We start from the raw sequence: 24,228 nt of genomic DNA, 5'->3' as shown, positions 1-24,228 counted from the left end.
GGCTTTTACACTCCAAGAGGCAATTTTCCTCTGCCCTGATTATTCCAGGGTCAGGCATCAGACAACTACGACTACAGGCAGCTCATGCACCCTGGAGCACTCTAAAATTATTCAAACTAGCCAATCCCAAACATGGCCAGCCCTTTCCCCTGCCTCACAATACAGTCTTTTGCCTGTTCTTTCCCCTCACTTTTTCTGCCCCCGACCTACGCAGGTGCTTTCCCATACGGCCCCATGTGGGGTGTTATGCCTCCTGTTTCTAGGGAAACGTAAGAGCTTATTCCTTCATGGCAGTCACCTCCTGATCTGTTGGCCTCACCATACTTGATTAAAACAAATCCCAGATACATTGTAATACATCTAGATTAAAATGCATGTGCCAACTGTTCAGTCAGATGGAAGCTTTTACATGCTTAACAAATTTTTGCTCGGCTTCTTCTCCTCACATATCCACTAAACTGTCAGGCGGCATTTAAAAAGCCAGGCGCGGTGGCTCGTGCCTGTAATCCCAGCACTTTAGGAGGCCGAGGCAGGTGGATCACTTGAGGTCAGGAGTTCAAGACCAGCCTGGCCAACGTGGTGAAACCCTGTCTCTAAAAAATACAAAAATTAGCCAGGCATGATGGCAGGTGCCTGTAATCCCAGCTACTCAGGAGGCTGAGGCAGGAGAAACGCTTGAACCTGGGAGGCGGAGGTTGCAGTGAACCGAGATCGCGCCACTGCACTCCAGCCTGGGCACAACAGAGCAAGACTCCATCTCAAAAACCAAAAAAAAAAAAAAAAAGACACCGTCTCTAAAATGCAATTTAATTACATATTACCGAAGAATGTTACAATTATGTGGGTGATTGAGCTAAATTTTTGCAACTAAATAACATAGGTACAGTTTGAGTTTTTAATGCAGTAACCGCTCTAGAAGCAGCAGCACGTGGCCTTCCTTTCCTTTGTCATATACTATCCTCCATTCTATTGAAACTTAAGGTATCTTCTCCACCAAGAAAAATCTTCACATCTATTTTATCCATTTAACCTTGATAAAGGATGGCATCAGCCAGAAGTGCTCAGAAAAGAAGGTGAGAAACAAGTTTTCTGCAGCATATAAGTCTATGTGCAAATTCAGTTTTATACCTACACTGAATTTGTCTCAATCACATAGGGGCTAAGTTTGCAGAACTGAAAATCGGGAAACATAATCTAAGCTGAATTTTTATTAGGAGAATTTTAACCTACACAAATGATACACGATTAAATTACTTAAAATTTAGCTATGCTAAATATGTAAGTGTATCTTTATGAAATAGACTTACATGAAATCTGCATGGTCACAATTCTGCTGCTGTTTAAGAATGTTTCCAGGCCAGGCATGGTGGCTCACGCCTGTAATCCCAACACTTTGGGAGGCTGAGGCAGGCGGATCATGAGGTCAGGAGATGGAGACCATCCTGGCTAACGTGGTGAAACCCTGTCTCTATTAAAAATACAAAAAATTAGCCGGGCGTGGTGGCGTGCACCTGTAGTCCCAGCTACTCGGGAGACTGAGGCAGAAGAATTGCTTGAACCTGGGAGGCGGAGGTTGCAGTGAGCCGAGATCGCACCACTACACTCCAGCCTGGGCGACAGAGCAAGACTCCATCTCAAAAACAAAAAAGAATGTTTCCACGAGTACTCATTGAGCGCCTACTATATATAAGGATGCATGCTGAGAGACAGTAATTTCTCCAGGCCTGGCCCCCTCCCACTCTTTTAGCTAGGGCATTGAGGCTTTACATGGGAAAACAAAGTTCTGGAAAGTGATCGCACAAAGGGGCAGCTTTGAGTAGGAGAATCTTCTGGTGTTGGAACAAATTAACCCTCCTGTTGGAGGAGAAACCAAACCAGTTTCACATGGGCTGATTTTGACAAATCAGTTAGGAGACTATTGGAGTGGTCCAGGTGTGAGCAATAAGCTCCTGAATTAGGTGTTAGCATTAGAAATGCAAACAAAGATTCAGATAAGATAGAGGCTGGGAAGAGAGAATAATTTCAGGAGATGTGGGAAAGACTTCTGGAAGAAAAAAAAAAAGTCAAAGTTGACATCTAGGCAGCTGAAGAAAAAGGAATTATGTGAGCAGAAAAAGGGAAGTTATGGCAGGGACCTGTTTGGGCTACTTTTGGACAGTTGGGTTCAAGATTTTGAAAGTAGAATCACTTGCAATGAGAATCTCCTAACTGTGGATATAAAGGAGGGCAGTCTAGCGCACTGGGAAGAGGGAGAAATAAGATTGGATAGGCATGTGTTACTAAAGTTTAGGTCTGAGAGCTTAATCCTAGACAATGGCAATTTGATCTAGGGGTCACAAAGCAGCAACCTGCAGGCCAAGCGCAGGCCAGAGCTGGCTTGGCTCACAGCGCTTTTCTTGAGTTTTGAATTAGCCATCAACATTAAAAAATTTGGAGATCTCGACAAAAAATATTCCAGATTCTTGGCCTCTAACACTAAGCCCACATTCTCACATGGAAACTCTTGGCTGGAGCTGAGCAGTCACTGGTCTTCTCCACCATGCACAAGGTTTCAGTTCACTCCAGCCTCACTCAGCCTATGTTGTTCATTTGTTACCTGCTCAGCCCTGGTGTGCATTTCAGCCTGTGGTTACTGCTAATGGCAGTGAGAGCCCTTGGGAGGTCTTAATAAAACTGGATTTAGAAAGAGTCCCCAGCGGAAGTTGAGAGGCTGAATTGGAGCAATTCAGTTGAGTTCAACATTTTTGAGTGTTTACTAGATGCCAGGCATTGTGCTAGGCACTGCACAGCCAGTGATGGGTAAGAAGAGTCTGTCTGTTATAACAGGAAAGACCAGGAATATGAAGATCCATTAAGTGGCTGTTTCAGAAATTCAGGCACAGTGAGGGCGGGGTCTGGGCAATGGGAACAGAGATGAAGGGTGTGAATGTGAGACACACATTGAGTTTTGCGACAATCAGCTGTAGGGGATAAAGAAGAAGGAAGAATGTGAACGATGACATTAGATCCACTTGTTCAGGTGAATATAATGAAGACAGGATGTAAGTAGCAATACTAGAATTACTCAAAGTGGATTAAAGGTCCAAGGCACTGTGAGGGAGAAGGAAAGCACCCCCCTTGAAAACTGAATGAGTGTTGTTCCGAGAAAGGATAGCGGCTGTGCTCTTCCTCTTGGCACACCTCCTCTTGAGTTATGGCAGTGCTACTCTTGCCGGTGTGTTCAGGAACTGGATTACTATATTGTTAACAAATAAAGAAAATGGAGCAATCTTCACTTAGGCCTGCAGGGCAATGTTGAAACTCTCCCTCTGGAGCTGTTATAAATCCAAACACTTGTTTAAATATTAAGCTGTGAAGCAAGTACACCAGTAGTGGGCCAGGACTGAGTCATCGGGGAAACAGGAACAATCTATATAGCTCTCTGATGATTCAAGGACTGGGAACTGCACTGGGGTTCTTTAGTTCCCTCACTCTTCAGGGGCAAAACTGTAGGAATTTTCTTTGCAGAGTTACTGATTAAGAGTTGCTAATGAGGACTTTACAATGAAACAGTGGCTCCCTTTGCTCCTGAGAAATTTCCTACAAATTACCCTGGCCTATGCTTATTTTACAATCAGAGAATGCCTTACAACAAGAGAACTGACAATTTCACCAAACCAATAAAATTGCTAAGCAGAAAACAAAAATTATATTTACATAAGGAAAATGCTTGCATTCAGATTCCAGGAAAGAAAAAATATGTCAGTCAATTGGATTATTTCAACTGAAAGTTAACAGTTTTGACTGAATTATATAGGGAAAAAAAAACAAAAGAACACCTTGTTTTTCTGCTTGCTGTAGCCAGTGGGAGCCTGACTTCTCACGTTCTAGTACATAAATAAGCACAACTTAACTCCCCTTCAACCCCACCACTCATAGTTGGCCTCTGGTCGGGTAATTTTCAGGTTTCCTTTCTAGTCTGTACATGCCTGTGTGTGCCCATCTGCAGACTGTAGGACATGACTCACTGGGAAAAGAAGCCTGATGTGGAATCAATGTACTCCCAGTCACACAACAGGGATGAACTTGTTTTCCTGAGTTTGTTAAATGACCACATTAAAATTACTCATCAGCCTCAGGAGCACTGGGATTTCCACTCAGTCTCACATGCAAGGAGTTCACTGTAAACCGGACTGGCCATTTCACTCACGCATATCATTCCTTGGAATCCAGTGTGTGAGGTCTTACCATAATGAGAAAACACTCTCTAATTACAAGGTATACATTTGCTATTTGGACATAGTTGGAGAGACTCTAAACTCAATCCTTTAATAGTTGAGACAGAATGAGGTGTAGACAGCTCACATCTCCCCTGTGTCCAGCTAGATGACACTGACCCGTTCCTGGTGAAGCTTTGTCTGAGGGCATATCAAGAGTCAAGAGACCCAGGACCACAGTTCAGGGAGTGCTAGGTACAGCTCATCCTGACCCACTTCGGGCCATGCTTTCTTCATCAATGGAATAAAGGAACAGGTTGGGTGGCATCAAAGGTCCCCTGCTTCTCTAAAACTTTGCTATCCTCTAAATGAGAAAAGGAAAATGGAAGTTCACAAGCAGGCTTTCAAATGGGGACACTTGTTCTAATAACTCCTTAGATTGATGAGAGATGTGAATTTTTGTGGCAAAGAATAACAAGGCTTTAATAAGCAGGTCTGGAACATAATTAGAATGGAAACCACCCCTCTCAATCTCTCCCCGCAAGTCCCCAAACCGTTTGTGGAAGTCTTGATATGTGACAGGCATTGTGCTATGCACTTTACATAATTACTCACAAAAACCAGAGAGGTGGGAATTATTATCCCCATTTTATAAGTGAGGAAATAGAGATTGTGAGACCATGAGATAGTCATTTAGCCATTTTGAGTCCATTTCCCTGAGTGTAAAATAAGTGGACGTGTCTAGTTGCCACTAAAGACCTTTCTTACTCAATGATTCAAAATAAGCTTGGATTTGATCACCTAGACCTTGAAAGGCCCATGATTTTCCTCCAAACTCAGATGGCCCCTCATCCATCTGAAGCATCATTTACGTGCTCACAGAAACACAAAACCACATTTACTAGACCCGCACTGTCTTGAAGAGCTCTCACAATCTATACTCCAAACATGGTGGTTATTAAAACACATCATTTTCCTATGGAGTCATCATGGGCTACCTTAGAACAAATAGCCAAAGATATAAGAAAGTTATCATAGAGTGAAATCACCACAATCCCTACTTCCAGAAGCAGCCCTCCCTCCCAAGAGTCAGGAATTGGTACCAGCATAAAGACATAGCCGTTTTCTCTCCATTCATGTAGCTAGGGCCAGAGCTGCTGGTTCCCAGCTAGGCGGAATGAAAGTTCCCAGAGGGCTGGGCTAGGGCCAAAACGTGGAGATTCATTATGATCAGAAGGGAGTCACCCCATGGTATTTAAGGATGGTCATCAACAGCATCACCCATCACCCACCATGCATTTATAAAGTACTTACTATGTACATGGCACAACAGCTAACCTAGGTCACTTGCTGAAGAGGCCAAGTTTTTCTTTTCCTAAGAGTCAAAATCATGAAGCTGAATATGGCTTTAACAACTTCAGGCAGGATCCTAGGGACCACACAGGGTGTCTGTAGAAGAAAAGTACACGGGAGACTCTTCTGCATAGGTTGGGTAAGAGATCCTAAGAGCAAGTGATGGACATGTCGGGATCATGACTTAAAAGAGATGGTGCCTAGTTGTAGCCATTTTTTTAAACCAATTGTCCATTTGGTAGAACCAGTTGTATTGATTTTCTAGGGCTGCCATAACAAAACACTATAGACTAGATGAAGTCTAGAACAGAAATTTATTTTCTCAAAGTTCTGGAGATTGAAAGTCCAAGACCTTGGTGCTGATGACACTGGTTTCTCCTGGGATCTCTCTCCCTGGTTTGCAGATGGCCACCTTCTCACCGTGCCTTTGCGTGGCCTTTTCTCTGTGCACATGTGCTCCTGACGAGTCTTCTTCATATGAGGATACTATTCATATTGGATTAGGGCTCCATCCTAATGACCTAACTTAATTATCCTTTTTTTTTTTTTGAGACAGAGTCTTTCTCTGTTGCCCAGGCTAGAATGCAGTGGCATGATGATCTTGGCTCAATGCAACCTCCTCCTCTCGGGTTCAAGCGATTCTCATGCCTCAGCCCCCTAAGTAGTTAGAATTACAGGTGCACACTACCCCACCCAGCTAATATTTTGAATTTTTAGTAGAGACAGGGTTCCTCTATGTTGGCCAGGCTGGTCTCAAACTCCCAGCCTCAAGCGATCTGCTCACCTCGGCCTCCCAAAATGCTGGGATTACAGGCGTGAGCCACCATGCCTGGCTAATTATTCTTTTATTGAGACAAGGTCTTGCTATGTTGCCCAGGCTAGCCTCGAACTTCTGAGCTCAAGCAGTTCTCCCACCTCAGCCTCCCAAGCAGCTGGGGCTACAGGTGCTCACCACCACTTCTAACTAAGGCACTATCTCCTAATACAGTCACATTCTAAGATACTGGGGGTTAGGGTTTCAATATATGAATTTGGTGAGTCCATAACAACAGTATTTGCCCTTCCCAAAGTTATAGACATAGATAGTCCTGGTGTGTTCTAAATTTCCAAGGGTTTTTTTGTTCTGTTTTGTTTTTTTCCACAAAGTTCTCTACCTCCTGTCCCAATTTAGCACTTTCTCAATGTAAATCACAGGGATGGTTGGCTAGATCTACTTTTCTTTGTTGTTATTACCATCTACATCTGGGGTTACAAAGATTTTTAAGGCTGGGATTAAGAAAAACTAGTTGGCTTCCAGCCAGATCTGGGCAGCTTTTCATAAGCTATCCAAACTGCTCCTATTTACCAAGTCTTCAGAGTCAAAGAGGAGTTATATAGTAGATAGTGGAGCAGGGAAAGGTGAAAGGAGAAGAAAAAAGTACATCTATGCCCAGAAATGCCTTGTCATGGGTCTGTCTTCATTCTTTATAAGACATTTCCTGTGTTACAACACATTGGGTTAACAAATCTAGACACAGGCAACATGGAGGAGAAACTGTTCTGCAAAGGAATCCGGTTTCCTTTCAACACTCAGTTTCATTTTCACTGGCAGAACACCAGCCACACAGACACGCACACACAGACCCTGGGCCCTGACTGACATTTCAAGCACTCCCGTTCCAGATGTGTTTATATATTTGTCCAGCCAGAAAAAAAAAAAAAAAAAAAAAGACCCAAATTTAAACAAAGTCATTTCCCAAACCACCAGCTGTCTCCTTAACGAATTTTGTTTTTTTGGACTTAGTCACAAGCAACCCTTTCTAACCCACTTATTCATTCAATAAATATTGAGTACCTCCCCAGGCTTGGGGATATAAGGCCATAAGCTTGGGAGGGATACAGATAAGTTCTGATAAATGGTACCTACTTCAGCCCTCTACACCAAGTGCAGCGCTGGGTGCCTTAAATACTTGGGAAGGTGTTATTGTCTCCACTGTACAGTGAAGAAGCCGAGGCTCAAAGAAATTCAAAAGCCAAGGTTAGGCTGGGCGTGGTGGCTGCTTTGGGAAGCAGAGAAGGGCAGATCACTTGAGGTCAGCAGTTCAAGACCAGCCTAGCCAACATGGTGAAACCCTGTCTCTACCAAAACATACAAAAATTAGCCAGGTGTAGTGGTGGGCGGCTGGTGTAATCCCAGCTACTAGGGATGCTGAGGAAGGCGAATCGCTCGAATCTGCGAGGAGGTTGCAGTGAGCAGAGATCACCTCACTGCACTCCAGCTTAGGCGACAGAGCAAGATCACGTCTCAAAAAAAAAAAAAAAAAAAGCCAAGGTTACAATGGGCCTTGGAAATGTCAATGGAAGTGTCAAGCCCGGAAGCCAAGTCATCTGGTCAGCGCCCTTTCTACTATCAGAGGATCTTAACCCGGACCCAAGAACTTAGATGGAGTTTAGGGACTGAACTTGCAGTGTAAACAGAGACGCTGCAAATTGCTTGTGGACGGTGTAGGCCGCTGCAGGCCACCATGAACCGGCTGCCGGATGACTACGACCCCTACGTGGTTGAAGAGCCTAGCGATGAGGAGCTGGCTTTGAGCAGCTCTGAGGATGAAGTGGATGTGCTTTTACATGGAACTCCTGACCAAAAACGAAAACTCATCAGAGAATGTCTTACCAGAGAAAGTGAATCATCTAGTGAAGATGAATTTGAAAAAGAGATGGAAGCTGAGTTAAATTCTACCATGAAAACAATGGAGGACAAGTTATCCTCTCTGGGAACTGGATCTTCCTCAGGAAATGGAAAAGTTGCAACAGCTCCGACAAGGTATTACGATGATATATATTTTGATTCTGATTCTGAGGATGAAGACAGAGCAGTACAGGTGACCAAGAAAAAAAAGAAGAAACAACACAAGATTCCAACAAATGACGAATTACTGTATGATCCTGAAAAAGATAACAGAGATCAGGCCTGGGTTGATGCACAGAGAAGGGGTTACCATGGTTTGGGACCACGGAGGTCACGTCAACAACAGCCTGTTCCAAATAGTGATGCTGTCTTGAATTGTCCTGCCTGCATGACCACACTTTGCCTTGATTGCCAAAGGCATGAATCATACAAAACTCAGTATAGAGCAATGTTTGTGATGAATTGTTCTATTAACAAAGAGGAGGTTCTGAGATATAAAGCCTCAGAGAACAGGAAGAAAAGGCAGGTCCATAAGAAGATGAGGTCTAACCAGGAAGATGCTGCCGAGAAGGCAGAGACAGATGTAGAAGAAATCTATCACCCAGTCATGTGCACTGAATGTTCCACTGAAGTGGCAGTCTACGACAAGGATGAAGTCTTTCATTTTTTCAATGTTTTAGCAAGCCATTCCTAAACAGCCCAACTGGCATTTAATTACCCAATACTGTATATAAGGCAAATATGGACAGTTACTTTCCTCCTGCCTGTTCATATCCTTAAGTGACACTGAGGAAGCAGTGTTTCTCTTTTTAAAGGAGAATAGTTGTCAACCTTCATTCATCTGTTACATCTGTCACCCTCTCCTTTTCTTTTCTTTGATTTTCCCCCTTATTGATGGGACTGATATTCATTCTGTTTTTGATGAACATTTGGAAACTGGGGCTTTTTATTAAAGCTCTTTAGAATTAAAATGTTCTAGAATTATAAGCAAAAAAAAAAAAAAAGAACTTAGATGGAAAAATATTTTACATCTTTATTTTTACAGATATTTAATATTTACATCTTTTATTTCTCTAGTATCTAACTGAAATTTAACATTTACTTCAATTATGTATGTAGCCAACAAACCACAGCAGTACTGGCAGTACTAAGACTTTGCCACCAATAGAAATCACAGATATTGGCCGTGCGCAGTGGCTCATGCCAGTAATCCCAGAACTTTGGGAGTCCAAGGTGGGCGTATCACAAGGTCAAGAGATCGAGACCATCCTGGCCAATATGGTGAAATCCTGTCTCTACTAAAAATACAAAAATTAGCTGGGCGTGGTGGTACGCACCTGTAGTCCCATCTACTCGGGAGGCTGAGGCAGGAGAATCACTTGAACCCGGCAGGCAGAGGTTGCGGTGAGCCGAGATCGCGCCACTGCACTCCAGCCTGGTGACAGAGCGAGACCCCGTCTCAGAAAAAAGAAAGAAATTACAGATATTTTCTTATATTACAAGTGTTACCTATATCTTGAAATAATTGTTTATGTTCTTTACTACTTCAAAATTATGGTAACTAATCCACTGCTAGATCTTGTTATTTAATAACCTTGTTATTAAATAATGCATTCGTTTCTTAAAGACATATATATTACCATATCATAAATTCTTTTAATGTTTTGACAAGTGTTTTGCAATTGGTTTCCTTTATAATACTCTTCCTTTTGTTTTATACCTTTAAAAAAGCATTGTTCTGGGTCCAGCGCGGTGGCTCACTCTTGTAATCCCAGCACTTTGGGAGGCCAAAGTGTGCGGATCATTTGAGGCCGGGAGTTCGAGACCAGCTGGGCAACATGGTGAAACCCGCCTCTACTAAAAATACCAAAATTAGCCAGGTGTGCTGCGCCTGTAATCCCAGCTACTCGGCAGGCTGAGGCAGGAGAATCGCTTGAACCCGGGAGGGAGGTTGCAGTGAGCCGAGATGGCGCCACTGCACTCCAGCCTGGGCGACAGAGCAAGACTCTGTCTCAAAAAAAAGTATTGTTCTGAGAGAGAGTCTTTAGCCTTCCCAGAAATGCCAAAGGGGTGCACACCACAAAAATGGAACAGAGCCCTGCATTATAGCAATGGGCAGCGCAGGCAAAGCCAGGGGCTCTGCTCAGTGTCTTTGAGCAAAAAGCCAGTTTGGAATTTTGATAAATAGAGATGAAGAGGAAAGGAAATGAGCCCAGATTCCACCAGAAGACCCTTTCTCCCTGTCCACCAATTCCTGTTAAGCAGGTGCCCTAAATCCTCTCCCCTTCAGGTTTCAGCTGCAGCCAACCCCTCGAGCGCCCCCTCTGTCCCACGCGCAGTGTCGGTGGATGACTGTGTCACTCCCTGGCCCCCGGACGCCGAGCACCCACTCCCGTTCCAGGACGGTGCCGAGTGACAGTCAACAGGTGGAAGGCGCCAGAAACGTCCGCACACCAAGACCACGGATACTTCGGTTTTTAAGAATCCCTCGCGGGTTGGCCTCTCTGCGACCCTGAGGCTCTGACACTCCGAGAAGGAAGCAAGCGTCCCAAGACCCGGGTTCCAGACAACGGCAGCAAAAGCTGCGGGTGTCCGGAGTTGAGGAAGCAAAGTCTGGGGCGCGGCGCACCGGGTCTGCGGAGTCCCAGCTGCGGAAACCGAGTTAAGCTAACAAACAGCCTCAGTGGTGGTCGCTGTCCCCGCCCAGTCTCCCTCCGCTGGCCCAGGGCCAAAGATCGGCCGCGGATGCCTCTTACCCAGGCGTGAGCGGAGCCTTCGGCCACTGCGTTGGCGCAGCAAAAACCGCCGCTCCCTTCTGGGTCTCAAGGCCTGGACTGGGGCCCCGCCTGCCGGCCCTCCCTGCCCTCCGGGCGGAGGCTGGAGGCGGGGAAAGCGAGGCTCCCCCCAGGAAAGGTCCCGAAAAGTTCCGCCGTGCCCCGCCCGGCGCCGCAGCCCAGGCACCATGGTCAGTGCACACATCAGGGCTTTGAGCGCTCACGGGGCACAGAACCAGGAGCAAGCGTCCATCTGGCCTGGGGCGCTGCCAGCTGGGCAGACTCGCCCCTTGCGCGCCCTGAAGGGCGGCCCCGCAGGCTGGGGCGCACTGGCGGAGGACACCGAGGCCACCTGACGCTTCCGCCCCTGGGTGCCAACAGCGTTTTGTAATCAGGGCAGGCAAAAGCGGAGGCGGGGCGCTGTGCAGAGAGGCTCTGGCTGTTCCCACTGGGTCCTCCTATGTGCCCTGGGCTTCTCACCAGGTTCCCACAGCTGCCCAGAAACACAGGTATTCCCGCGCTCCTTTCACAGAGAAAGTGACCGAGGTTCAGCTTTGGTGTGTGCTGGAGCCCTTCCTTCAAAACGCGCAGGCAGGGGTAAGCTGGCTTCCAGCCACTGGCCTCCACAGTGTCCCATCCCATATTCATGACTGGACATTTTCATTTGGCGGCTCTTTCCAGGTGGGTGTGAAATCTCAGTGAGTGGTTCTCCACCATACCGGATTCAGTAACCCTTCTTGCAATAAATACAGGGTGTCCCAAAAGTCTCATAACCTGAGAATTGCAAGTGCTAGAAGCTTTCAAAAAAACAAACAAACAAAAACAAAAAACCCTTGCAAGTTTGAGTTTCTTTTACACTTATTTGGTTTTATGAATTTAATATACATATATATATATTGAAACAGAGTTTCACTGTGTTGCCCAAGCTGGAGTGCAGTGAGTAGAGCAGTCTCGGCTCACTGCAACATCTGCCTCATGGGTTCAACCAATTCTCGTGCCTCAGCCTCCTCAGTAGCTGGGACTACAGGTGTGTGCCACCATGCCCGGCTAATTTTTGTATGTTTCAGTAGAGATGAGGTTTCACCATGTTGGCCAAGCTGGTCTCAAGCGATCTGCCCTCCTGGACCTCCCAAAGTGCTGGGATTACAGACGTGAGCCACCATGCCCAGCCTTGAATAATTATTTTTTTTTAATGTTTTCAACTGATACTTTCTATCTTTAATCAAAGGGACTGACTGTATCTACGGCAAAATCATCATGAACAATATAATACAAACGCAGACTGTAGACTTTTATTGGTAACTCAATTCCATCTGCAGCATTGCTTCTGTGACATGATTTTCTTCTATTTTTTTTTTTTGAGACGAAGTCTCGCTCTGTTGCCCAGGCTGGAGTGCAGTGGCATGATCTCAGCTCACTGCAACCTCCACCTCCCAGATTCAAGTGATTCTCCTGCCTCAGCCTCCCGAGTAGCTGGGACTACAGGCATCCACCACCACCCATGGCTAATTTTTGTATTTTTAGTAAAGACCAGGTTTCACCATGTTAGCCAGGCTGGTCTTGAACTCCTGACCAAGTGATTCACCCACCTTGGCCTCCCAAAGTGCTGGGATTACAGGCGTGAGCCATCGCACCCAGCCAACATGATTTTTTGAAATGGCAAATAACTCTGGTAAAGAAGCTCTGAACAAAACAAAGTATACTCTTTTCTTCCTTTATTCCAATAGAACCATTCCTGGAAATTTTAGTATGAAAACCATGCAAAATGCTTAATGTTTATAATTATCTGAACTAGAACCTAAATAACTTTACCAAAAAAAATGGTTTTTTGCATACTTGAATGTTGGTGCAAGGCACAGGACACCAGAAATTGTGCAGGACTCTGGACAGTTAATTGCGTTTTTGGTTTTTTTGTTTTTTTTTTTTTAATTGAGACAGGGTCTCACTCTGCTACCCAGGTTTGAGTGCAATGATGCGATAACAGCTTCCTGCAGCCTTGACCTCTGGAGCTTAAACAATCCTTCTACCTCAGCCTCCCCAAGTAACTGAGACCACAGGCATGTGCCACCATGCCCAACTAATTTTTTTCTAAATTTATTTATTTTTTTGTAGAGATGGAGATCTCACTACGTTGCCCAGGCTGGTCTTGAACTCCTGGGCTCAAGCCATCCTCCCGCCTCAGCCTCTCAAGGTGCTGGGATTAGAGGAGTGGGCCACCGTGTCCGGCCAGGGCAGTTGATTGTTGTATGGCACTGTTTACATAGCAGGGGAGGTTGGCATCCTTGGTTCCCACTCTCTAAATGCCAATAGACTCTGTCCCAAATTTATGACAAAAAGTCCCCTCCTATATTTCCAAAATGCTTCACCCCACCTCCCAGTCCCATCGCCCTCCACATCCAAGCCAAGAAACCCTGGTTTAAATGGGAAGGATGCAGGCAGGAAGGAGTCACAGGAGATGTGCTGCCTGCTGAGTGGTTTGAGATCGATGGCTGTGGAATCAGATTCAGAGTTAAGAAACATGTCCTGGGCCAGGTGCAGTGGCTCATGCCTGTAATCCTAGCACTTTGGGAGGCTGTGGTGGGCGGATCACGAGGTCAGGAGTTTGAGACCAGCCTGGCCAGCATGGTGAAACCCCGTCTCTACTAAAAATACAAAAAAATTAGCCAGGCATTGTGGCACATGCCTGTAGTCCCAACTACTCGAGAGGCTGAGGCAGGAGAATTGCTTGAACCTGGCAGGCGGAGGTTGCAGTGAGCCAAGATCGTGCCACTGCACTCCAGCCGGGGCAACAGAGCAAGACTCCATCAAAAAAGGAAGGAAGGAAGGAGGGAGGGAGGGAGGGAGGGAGGAGGGGAGGGGAGGGGAGGGGAGATGTCCTGACCATATCCCACATGCTGAGAGCCTCCAGTGTATGTATTCTACTATCTCACTCAAGAGCCCTCCTTCCAATGCAGAAGAGAACACTTCAAAGGAGAACAGAAGTTGTAACTTGCCCATCAGACAAGGAAGGGGACTGAGAGTTGACTCACTTACTCATGCAGTCATTCTTTCATCTGATGGATATTCTCTGAGTCCTTGCCTTCTGTGTCCAGCAAGCCCTGTGCCTGCTGCCTAGGCATACACTGTTGAAAAAAATCACACTTGATTCCTACCCATGTGAAGTTTGCAGAGGAATGAAAGTGCACTTGGGGATATGGGAAACTGAAAGAAGAATCATTAAAGGGTGGGAAGAGGAAGTGATAGGATGAGCTAGCACTAAGAGGAACACACCCCAATTCAAGAACATCCGGGAGAAGGAAAACAAATCCAAATCAGGGCTCTGGGAAGATTTGCAGCCACATGGGCAGGAAGGGCTGGCAACAGGAATGGGTGGAAATAGAGAATGGAACAGTGAAAGGGATCCTTATCACAAGAAAGGGAAGGCATAGGAGGAAGATCAGAGCAAAGAGGCTGATCCTCCTGTACTGTCTTTCCTGCCTGATCAGCAAGCCCCACCCTCATCCCTTCCCGGCCGCAAATGCTTCCTGGGTGAGTAGCTAGAGAAACAACTCATCCCCTAGCCTCCCCAGCAAATTCTCCCTAGCTGGGACAGTAACCCAGCCAAGGCTTCACAGCTAAGCAATGAGACTTGTGGGAGAGCTGGGAATGAGTTCCTGCTATGCATCACGGAGCAAGCATCACATGCTGTTTCATCCCGCCAAACCACAAGGCAGTCTCAAAACCAGATAGGCAGATGAACAGGGTGTATTAGTTTGTTTTCACACTGCTGATAAAGACATACCCAAGACTGGGAAGAAAAAGAGGTTTAATTGGACTTACAGCTCCATGTGGCTGGGGAGGCCTCAGAATCATGGAGGGAGGTGAAAGGCACTTCTTACATGGCAGCAGCAAGAGAAAATGAGGAAGAAGCAAAAGCAGAAACCCCTAATAAACCATCAGATCTCGTGAGACTAACTCACTCTCATGAGAATAGCACTCGAGAGACCAGCACCCATGATTCAATTACCTCACCCTGAGTCCCTCCCACAACCGGTGGGAATTCTGGGAGATACAATTCAAGTTGATATTTGGGTGGGGACACAGCCAAACCATATTACAGGGCAATACTTGTGTTTTATGCCTTGCTTTTAAAAGACAGCCCCAACACCTCCCAAACATGCTGTTTTCCTCACAGCTAATCTGCTTATCAAATAATAACTAAAACTACATCAGTCTACAGAGTAGCTGGAGTATCCTCATCTGTGTCATTGAAGGTCAAGTTGTTGTTGTTGTTGTTGTTGTTTTCAGACAAGAAGCACTAATGTATATGGAGGTTCTATCTGAATCAGCATTCTTGGTTGCAAGAAAGAAACCAGCTCTGGATGCCTTAAGTAGAAAAGGGACATTAGGCTGGGCACAGTGGCTCACGCCTGTAAGCCCAGCACTTTGGGAGGCCAAGGCAGGTGGATCACGAGGTCAGGAGATCACCACCAGCCTGGCCAAGATGGTGAAACCCTGTCTCTACTAAAAATACAAAAATTAGCCTGGCGTGGTGACAGGTGCCTGTAATCCCAGCTGCTCGGGAGGCTGAGGCAGAGAATTGCTTGAACCCGGAGGTGGAGGTTGCAGTGAGCTGAAATCGCGCCACTGCACTCCAGCCTGGGTGACAGAGCGAGATTCCGTCTCAAAAAAAAAAAAGAAAGAAAGAAAGAAAAGGGACATTAAAAGGCTCTCAAGGATTCACAGAACCATCAAAATGATGGGTATTGATGGGAGAAATGCACAGGAATGAGGACAGCTCTGGAGAATCAAAAAGCAGAATGTACACCTTCTTTTAGCAGCCTGGCTATCCACAGGATGCTCCCATGTCATCACAAATTACTCTAGAATGAATGACACAAATATAAAGAGAGTGAGATTGAAAGTTCTCAATGGGAGTTTCCAATTGACCAACTGTATGTCAAAGGCCAGCATTGTAGCTGTCAGAACAGGGAGAGAATATACTTGACCCCCTTACTTCTGCCAGAACTATTATGATGGGTATTCCTTAAAAAAACGGAAAGGGGGATTGAATACTGGCAGCAGCGGATGGGGAAAGAAAGATGTCTACTGTAGGCTCCACAGATATAAGATCTTCTTATCATATACTGTTTTCTACATATATAAACAAAGTGGTATAATAGTGAAAATTGGCCGGACACAGTGGTTCACGCCTGTAATCCCAGCATTTTGGGAGGCCAAGGTAGGCAGATCACTTGAGGCCAGGAGTTCAAGACTAGCCTGAGCAACGTGGTGAAACCCTGCCTCTACTAAAAATAAAAAAAAATAAAAAAATTGCCAGGTGTGGTGTCACATGCCTGTAATCCCAGCTACTCAGGAGGCTGAGGCATGAGAATTGCTTGAACCTGGGAGGCATAGGTTGCAGTAAGCCGAGGTCGTGCCACTGCACTGCAGCCTGGGCAACAGAGCCAGACTTTGTCTCAATAATAATAATAATAATAATAATAATAATAACAATAACAACAACAACAACAACAACAATAATAGTCCTAGAGCCACAAAAGATTCTGCTAAATAAATGTATACTAGACTGCTGGAGGGCGGGGGGGGTGTTGCTCAGGCAAGCTTAGACTCCACCCAGAAAGGTCTCCTAGGACATAAGTACTGGATCTAAAATCAAGTCTTTCTCAGAAATCTAGTCTCAAATCGGGTTTGGGGCAATTCTTAACACCTGAATTTTGTCATCATTAAAATGGAGATCAGGCCAAGCGTGGTGGCTCATGCCTGTAATCCCAGTACTTTGTGAGGCCAAGGCTGGTGTATCACTTGAGCTCAGGAGTTTGAGACCAGCCTGGGCAACAAAATGAGACCCTGTCTCTACCAAAAATGCAAAAATTAGCCAGGTATAGTGGCATGTGCCTGTGGTTCCAGCTACTTGCGAGGCTGAGGTGGGAGGCTGGCTTAAGTCCAGGAGGCAGAGGTTGCAGTGAGCTGAGATCACACCACTGCACTCTGGCCTGGGCTATAAACCAGACCCTGTCTCAAAAAAAAAAAAAGGAGATAAAATATTTTCTCCTACTTCAAGAACTACCTCAAAGATATGCTAAAAGAATAAACTGTGTCTCTTGGGCTGTAGAATACCTCAGAGCATGTGGGACTGTGGAGACCAAAAGTTATCTTTGTGTTTGCACATCATCTCTCTAAAAGAGAATACATTAATTTGTCTCAGTTACCTGCAGTAATAAAGTACATATTTTGACTGGGCACAGTAGCCCATGCCAGTAATCCTAGCACTTTGGGAGGCCGAGGCAGGCGGATCACTTAAGCCCAGGAGTTCAGGATTTTCAAGCTTACCCTGGGCAACACGGCAAGACCTCATCTCTACAAAAATTATAAAAATTATTTTTAAAAATATTAGCCAAGGCTGGATGCAGTAGCTCACACTTGTAATCCCAGCACTTGGGAGGCCATGGCAGGCAGATCACCTGAGATCAAGAGTTTGAGGCCAGCCTGGCCAACATGGAGAAACCCCATCTCTACTAAAAATACAAAAATTAGTCGAGCATGGTGGCACATGCCTATAGTCCCAGCTGTTCAGGAGGCTGAGGCAGGAGCATCACTAGAACCCAGGAGGTGGAGGCTGCAATGAGCCAAGACTGCGCCACTCCACTTCAGCCTGGGCAACAGAGTGAGACTCTGTCTCCAATAAATAAATAAATGAATAAAAGTAGCCAGGTTTGGTGGCGCATGCCTATGGTCCCAGCTACTTTAGAGGCTGAGGTGGGAGGGGTGCTTGAGCCCAGGAGGTCACGGCTACAGTGAGCCATGATGGCACCATTGCACTCCAACCCAGTTAACTAAGCAAGATCTTGTCTCAAAAAAATTGTGTGTTCCAGGAACAGCTTACATACAGCTTGTGGGAGCCAGGGTGGGCAAAAAGCACACTGTTACAATATTGAGGTTGTGTGCTCTGCTTGCTGATTGCAGCTTCTGATCATAAAGATGCAGACAGAGGCAGGTGGCCATGTTGCTGCACCTGCCCCCTACTGTTGCAACCTCCTTTCCCTCAAGCTGAAGTGACTTTCAAGTGATTGAAAGATCCAGTACCCCTTCCTCCCAGACATTAAAGACTAAGACACTCAAAAGCAACTGTATAAATGGGGAAAATTAGAAAGTGACTGTGTATTCCCAAAGAAATGCATAGATTTAGGAAAGATCTGAGAAGACCCTAAGCTGACACCTTAGCTGATCTTTGCACAGAGACAGCCCACAACAATTAATAAAAAAAAAAAACAATAACAATAAACAGCAAATTCTGGGAAAGGGGAAAAATATGATTTCCAGAGTTACTACATTATTAGATTTAAATGTCCAGTTTTCAACAAAAATCACAAGGCATACAAAAAGAATAGAAAAGTATGGCCCATTCAAAGGAAAAACTAAATCAATATGAACTGTCCCTGAAAAAGACTTGATGGCAGACCTACTAGACAAACACTTTAAAACAATTATTATAAAGATGCTTAAAGAACAAAAGGAAGATGTGGAGAAAATCAAGAAATCAATGTATGAACAAAATGAAAATATCGAAAAACACATGTAAGATCTAAGCCAGGCACAGTGGTGAATGCCTGCAGTCCCAGCCACTCAGAAGGCAGGGGGGTCACTTGAGACCAGCCTGGGAAGCATAGCAAGATCCTGTTGAAAAAGAGAGAGAGAAAGAAAGAGAGGGAGAAGGCAAAAGAGAGAGAGAGAAAGAAAAAGCAACCTTAAAAATAATCTAAAAAGAAATTTTGAAGATCAAAAGTACAATAACTGGACCAGGCACAGTGGCTCATGCCTGTAATCCCAGCACTTTGGGAGGCCAAGCCAGACGGATCACTCAAGGCCAGGAGTTCAAGACCAGCCTGGCCAACATGGTGAAACCCCAACTCTACTAAAAATACAAAAATTAGCCAGCTGTGGCGCCTGTAATCCCAGCTACTCAGGAGGCTGAGGCACGAGAATCACTTAAACCTAAGATGTGGAGGTTGCAGTGAGCTGAGATCATGCCACTGCACTCCAGCCTCCCACTACTGAGAGAGATTCTGTCTCAATTAAAAAAAAAAAAAGTACAATAACTGAAATGAAAATTCACTAGAGGGATTCAAAGGCAGATTTGAGCAAGCAAAAGAATTGGTGAACCTGAAGATTAATAGAACTTGAAGACAATAGAAATTATTAAGTTTGAGGAACAGAAATAAAAATTACTGAAGGAAAGTGAACAGAGCCTAAGACATCTGTGGGACACCATCAAGCAGATCAACATATACATTGTGGGAGTTCCAGAGGAGAAGAGAAAGAGAAAGGAACAGAAATAATATATGAATACATAATGGCTGAAAACTTTCCAAATGTGATAAAATATATAAATACAAACATACAAAAAGCTCAACTCCAAGAAAGATGAACTCAAAGAGACCATACTAAACATATTATAACTAAAATTTTGAAAAACAAAGACCAAAAGAGAATCTTGAAAGCAGCAAGACAGAAGCAATTTGTCTCATACAAGGGATCCTTGATAAGATTATCAGATTTCTCATTTGGAACTTTGGAGGCCAGAGAGCAATGGGCCAATATATTTAAAGTGCTAAAACAGAAAAAAACTGTCATCCAAGAATTGTATAACCAGCAGATCTGTCCTTTAAAAATGAGACAGGAATTAAGATATTTCCAGATAAACAAAAAAATAAGAGTTTGTAACCACTAGATCTCCCCTGTAAGAAATTCTGAGTTTTTCAGAGTGAAATTAAAGAACACTAGACAGTAACTCAAAGTTGTATGAAGAAATAAAGATCTCAATAAAGGTAAATACATGGGCAATAATAAAGGCTAGTATTGTTTTAACAGTCTTAATTCCACTATTTTTTTTCTACATGATTTAGGAGATGAACACATTTTTAAAATTATTACCCTAAAAGATAGTGCTATAGTTTGGATGATTTTCCTCTCCAAATCTCGTAATGAAAGTTGATCTCCACCAGGTGCAGTGGCTTATGCCTGTAATCCCAGCACTTTGGGAGGCCAAGGCAAGCAGATCAGCTGAGGTCAGAAGTTCAAGACCATCCTGGTCAACATGGAGAAACCCCATCTCTACTAAAATACAAAAATTGGCCAGGTGTGGTGGTGCACACATGTGGTCCCAACTACTCAGGAGGCTGAGGCAGGAGGATTGCTTGGATCCAGGAGGCAGAGGTTGCAGTGAGCCAAGATCATACCACTGCACTCCAGCCAGAGCAATTGAGTAAGACTCCATCTCAAAAAAAAAAAAAAGTTAATCTCCAATGTTGGAGGCAGAGCTTGGGGCCTAATGGGAGCTGTCTGAGTCACGGGGCAGAACCCCTCATGAATAGATTAATGTCCCTCTTAGCCTTCTTTGTTTCCTCTCAACTACCCTTTACTTTTCTCCCTCTTTTTTTTTTTTTTAATACTTTAAGTTCTAGGATACATGTGCACAATGTGCAGGTTTGTTACATAGGTATACATGTGCCATGTTGGTTTGCTGCACCCATCAACTTGTCATGTACTTTAGGTATTTCTCCTAATGCTATCCCTCCCCCAGCCCCCCACTCCCTGACAGGCCCCTCTATGTGATATTCCCTGCCCTGTGTCCAAGTGTTCTCATTGTTCAATTTCCACCTATGAGGGAGAACATACAGTGTTTGGTTTTCTGTCTTTGTAATAGTTTGCTTAGAATGATGGTTTCCAGCTTCATCCATGTGCCTGCAAAGGACATGAACTCATCCTTTTCTATGACTGCATAGTATTCCATGGTATATATGTGCCACATTTTGTTTTTTTTTTTTAAAGATGGAGTCTCACTCTGTCGCCCAGGCTGCAGTGCAGTGGCGCGATCTCAGCTCACTGCAAGCTCTGCCTCCCAGGTTCACACCATTCTCCTGCCTCAGCCTCCCAAGTAGCTGGGACTACAGAGACCCACCACCATGCCCAGCTAATTTTTTATATTTTTAGTAGAGACAGAGTTTCACCATGTTAGCCAGGATGGTCTTGATCTACTGACCTTGTGATCCGCCCGCCTCGGTCTCCCAAAGTGTATGTGCCACATTTTCTTAATCCAGTCTATCATTGGTGGACATTTGGGTTGGTTCCAAGTCTTTGCTATTGTGAATAGTGCCACAATAAACACACGTGTGCATGTGTCTTTAGAGTAGCATGATTTATAATCCTTTGGGTATATACTCAGTAATGGGATCGCTGGGTCAGATGGTATTTCTAGTTCTAGATCCTTGAGGAATCGCCACACTGTCTTCCACAATGGTTGAACTAGTTTACAGTCCCACCAACAGTGTAAAAGTGTTCCTATTTCTCCACATCCTCTCCAGCATCTGTTGTTTCCTGACTTTTTAATGATCACCATTCTAACTGGTGTGAGATGGTATCTCATTGTGGTTTTGATTTGTATTTCTCTGATGACCAGTGATGATGAGCATTTTTTCATATGTGTGTTGGCTGCATAAATGTCTTCTTTTGAGAAGAGTCTGTTCATATCCTTTGCCCACTTTTTGATGGGGTTGTTTGCTTTTTTCTTGTACATTTGTTAAAGTTCTTTGTAGATTCTGGATATTAGCCTTTTGTCAGATGGGTAGATCGCAAAAATTTTCTCCCATTCTGTAGGTTGCCTGTTCACTCTGATGGTAGTTTCTTTTGCCATGAAGAAGCTCTTTAGTTTAATTAGATCCCATTTGTCTATTTTGGCTTTCGTTGCCATTGCTTTTGGTGGTGTGTTCATGAAGTCCTTGCCCATGTCTGTGTCCTGAATGGTATTGCCTAGGTTTTCTTCTAGGGTTTTTATGGTTTTAGGTCTAACATTTAAGTCTTTAATACATCTTGAGTTAATTTTTGTATAAGGAGTAAGGAAGGGATCCAGTTTCAGCTTTCCACATGTGGCTAGCCAGGTTTCCCAGCACCATTTATTAAATAAGGAATCCTTTCCCCATTTCTTGTTTTTGTCAGGTTTGTCAAAGATCAGATGGTTGTAGATGTGTGGTGTTATTTCTGAGGCCTCTGTCCTGTTCCATTGGTCTATATATCTGTTTTGGTACCAGTACCATGCTGTTTTGGTTACTGCAGGCTTGTAGTGTAGTTTGAAGTCAGGTAGAGTGATGCCTCTAGCTTTGTTCTTTTTGCTTAGGATTATCTTGGCAATGCGGGCTCTTTTTTGGTTTCATATGAACTTTAGTTTTTTCTGATTCTGTGAAGAAAGTCATTGGTAGCTTGATGGGGATGGCATTGAATCTATAAATTACCTTGGGCAGTATGGCCATTTTCACAATATTGATTCTTCCTATCCATGAGCATGGAATGTTCTTCCATTTGTTTGTGTCCTCCTTTATTTCATTGAGCAGTGGTTTGTAGTTCTCCTTGAAGAGGTCCTTCACATCCCTTGTAAGTTGGATTCCTAGCTATTTCTCTTTGTAGTAATTGTGAATGGGAGTTCACTCATGATTTGGCTCTCTGCTTGTCTGTTATTGGTGTAAAGGAACACTTGTGAATTTGCACATTGATTTTGTATCCTGAGACTCTGCTGAAGTTGCTTATCAGCTTAAGGAGATTTTGGGCTGAGAAGATGGGGTTTTCTAAATATACAATCATGTCGTCTGCAAACAGTGATAATTTGACTTCCTCTTTTCCCAAATGAATACCCTTTATTTCTTTCTCTTGCCTGATTGCCCTGGCCAGAACTTCCAACACTATGTTGAATATGAGTGGTGAGAGAGGGCATCCTTGTCTTGTGCCGGTTTTCAAAGGGAATGCTTCCAGTTTTTGCCCATTCAGTATGATATTCGTTGTGTGTCTGTCATAAATAGCTCTTATTATTTTGAGATACATTCCATCAATACCTAGTTTATTGAGAGATTTTAGTATGAAGGGCTGTTGAATTTTGTCGAAGGCTTTTCTGCATCTACTTTTCTCCCTCTTTCTTACTCCAATTCTCTTTTCTCTCAATTATTTCTCACCTTTTTCTTTCTTTTTTTTTTTGAGATGAAGTCTTGCTCTGTCACCCAGGCTGGACTGCAGTGGCACGATCTCGGCTCACTGCAAGCTCTGTCTCCCGGGTTCACGCCATTCTCCTGCCTCAACCCACCTCCCCCCACCCTCCCGAGTAGCTGGGACTACAGGCACCCACCACCACACCCGGCTAATTTTTTTTTATTTTTAGTAGAGACGGGGTTTCACCGTGTTAGCCAAAATGGTCTCAATCTCCTGACCTCGTGATCCGCCCGCCTCAGCCTCCCAAGGTGCTGGGATTACAGGCGTGAGCCACCGCGCCCGGCCTTTTTTTTTTTTAAGATGGAGTTTCGCTCTTGTTGCCCAGGCCGGAGTGCAATGGCCTGATCTCGGCTCACCGCAACCTGCACCTCTCAAGTTCAAGTGATTCTCCTGCCTCAGCCTCCCAAGTAGCTGGGATTACATGCATGTGCCACTATGCCTGGCTAATTTTGTATTTTTAGTAGAGACGGGGATTCTCCATGTTGGTCAGGCTGGTCTCAAACTCCCATTGGGATACGTCTGCCTCAGCCTCCCAAAGTGCTGGGATTACAGGCGTGAGCCATCGCGCGCAGCTGATTTCTCACCTTTTTCTTCCAAATGTCTCTTCCTCCCCCGGGAACCTCTACTGCAATCCCATGTCCAAAATACAATCAGCCTTGTCAGTCAGGGGAGAAGCTATGGTAAAAATGGGATACAAATTAAGTTTAATCTCTGTATGACCTGCACTGTACATTTGAAATCAAGTCATTTTATGAGTAAGCAGTATCCAGCTGGGATCCAGGAAATAAGAAGCCTAGATTGCTTTTATTGTTGGGAAAAAGAGATTTTATGTTGGAGGGTTTGTTACATGCAAGTGTGATAAGATAGCAGAATTAAGGCTCTGTGTTAATCCATGTACTCTGAGAAGCAGGCATCAAGACAGAGCTAAACATGCAAGGATTTTTAAGGAAATTCTTGGGGGGAAAATGAGAGGGAGATGGTTGAGATATCCATCAGCCTACAATGCAAGTCTGACCCCAAAAGAAAAAGACAGGGACGAAAGGTTGAGTGGAAGTTTTGTATACAGCTATGTACTCTAAGGAAGGCTTAGCAAAACTGTCAGGCCAGTCTTAGAGAAATCCCTTATTTTCCAGGCAGAATCAGCTTAATGAGAATGCCACCTGTACAGTCACACAGGGCCAATACTTGACTTAATGCTCTGCGG

The 24,228-nt window shown here is 44.5% G+C and overlaps 2 protein-coding genes across 3 annotated transcripts in view; one reads left to right on the top strand and one right to left on the bottom strand.

Moving 5' to 3' along the window:
• The window catches only part of SQOR (sulfide quinone oxidoreductase), a 58,482-nt gene extending 47,429 nt beyond the window's left edge, over positions 1-11,053 (bottom strand). The window contains exon 1 of one of the 2 annotated variants that reach the window (XM_032176298.2): positions 10,974-11,053. The gene's annotated coding sequence lies outside the window, so the exon portion shown is untranslated. Of the gene's footprint in view, positions 1-9,554; positions 9,723-10,973 lie in introns of those variants that run through there. The other variant, XM_032176299.2, reaches the window with a different exon arrangement.
• LOC116482636 (E2F-associated phosphoprotein-like) lies at positions 7,992-9,198 on the top strand. The gene has a single exon (XM_032753400.2). The coding sequence runs from the start codon at positions 8,054-8,056 to the stop codon at positions 8,909-8,911; it is 858 nt and encodes a 285-aa protein (XP_032609291.1). The 5' UTR covers positions 7,992-8,053; the 3' UTR covers positions 8,912-9,198.
• Positions 11,054-24,228: the final 13,175 nt, after the last annotated feature.

This window comes from Hylobates moloch, unplaced genomic scaffold (assembly GCF_009828535.3).
Source record: "Hylobates moloch isolate HMO894 unplaced genomic scaffold, HMol_V3 SCAFFOLD_14, whole genome shotgun sequence".
NCBI lineage: Eukaryota > Metazoa > Chordata > Mammalia > Primates > Hylobatidae > Hylobates > Hylobates moloch.
This window is presented reverse-complemented; position numbering and strand designations above follow the sequence as displayed.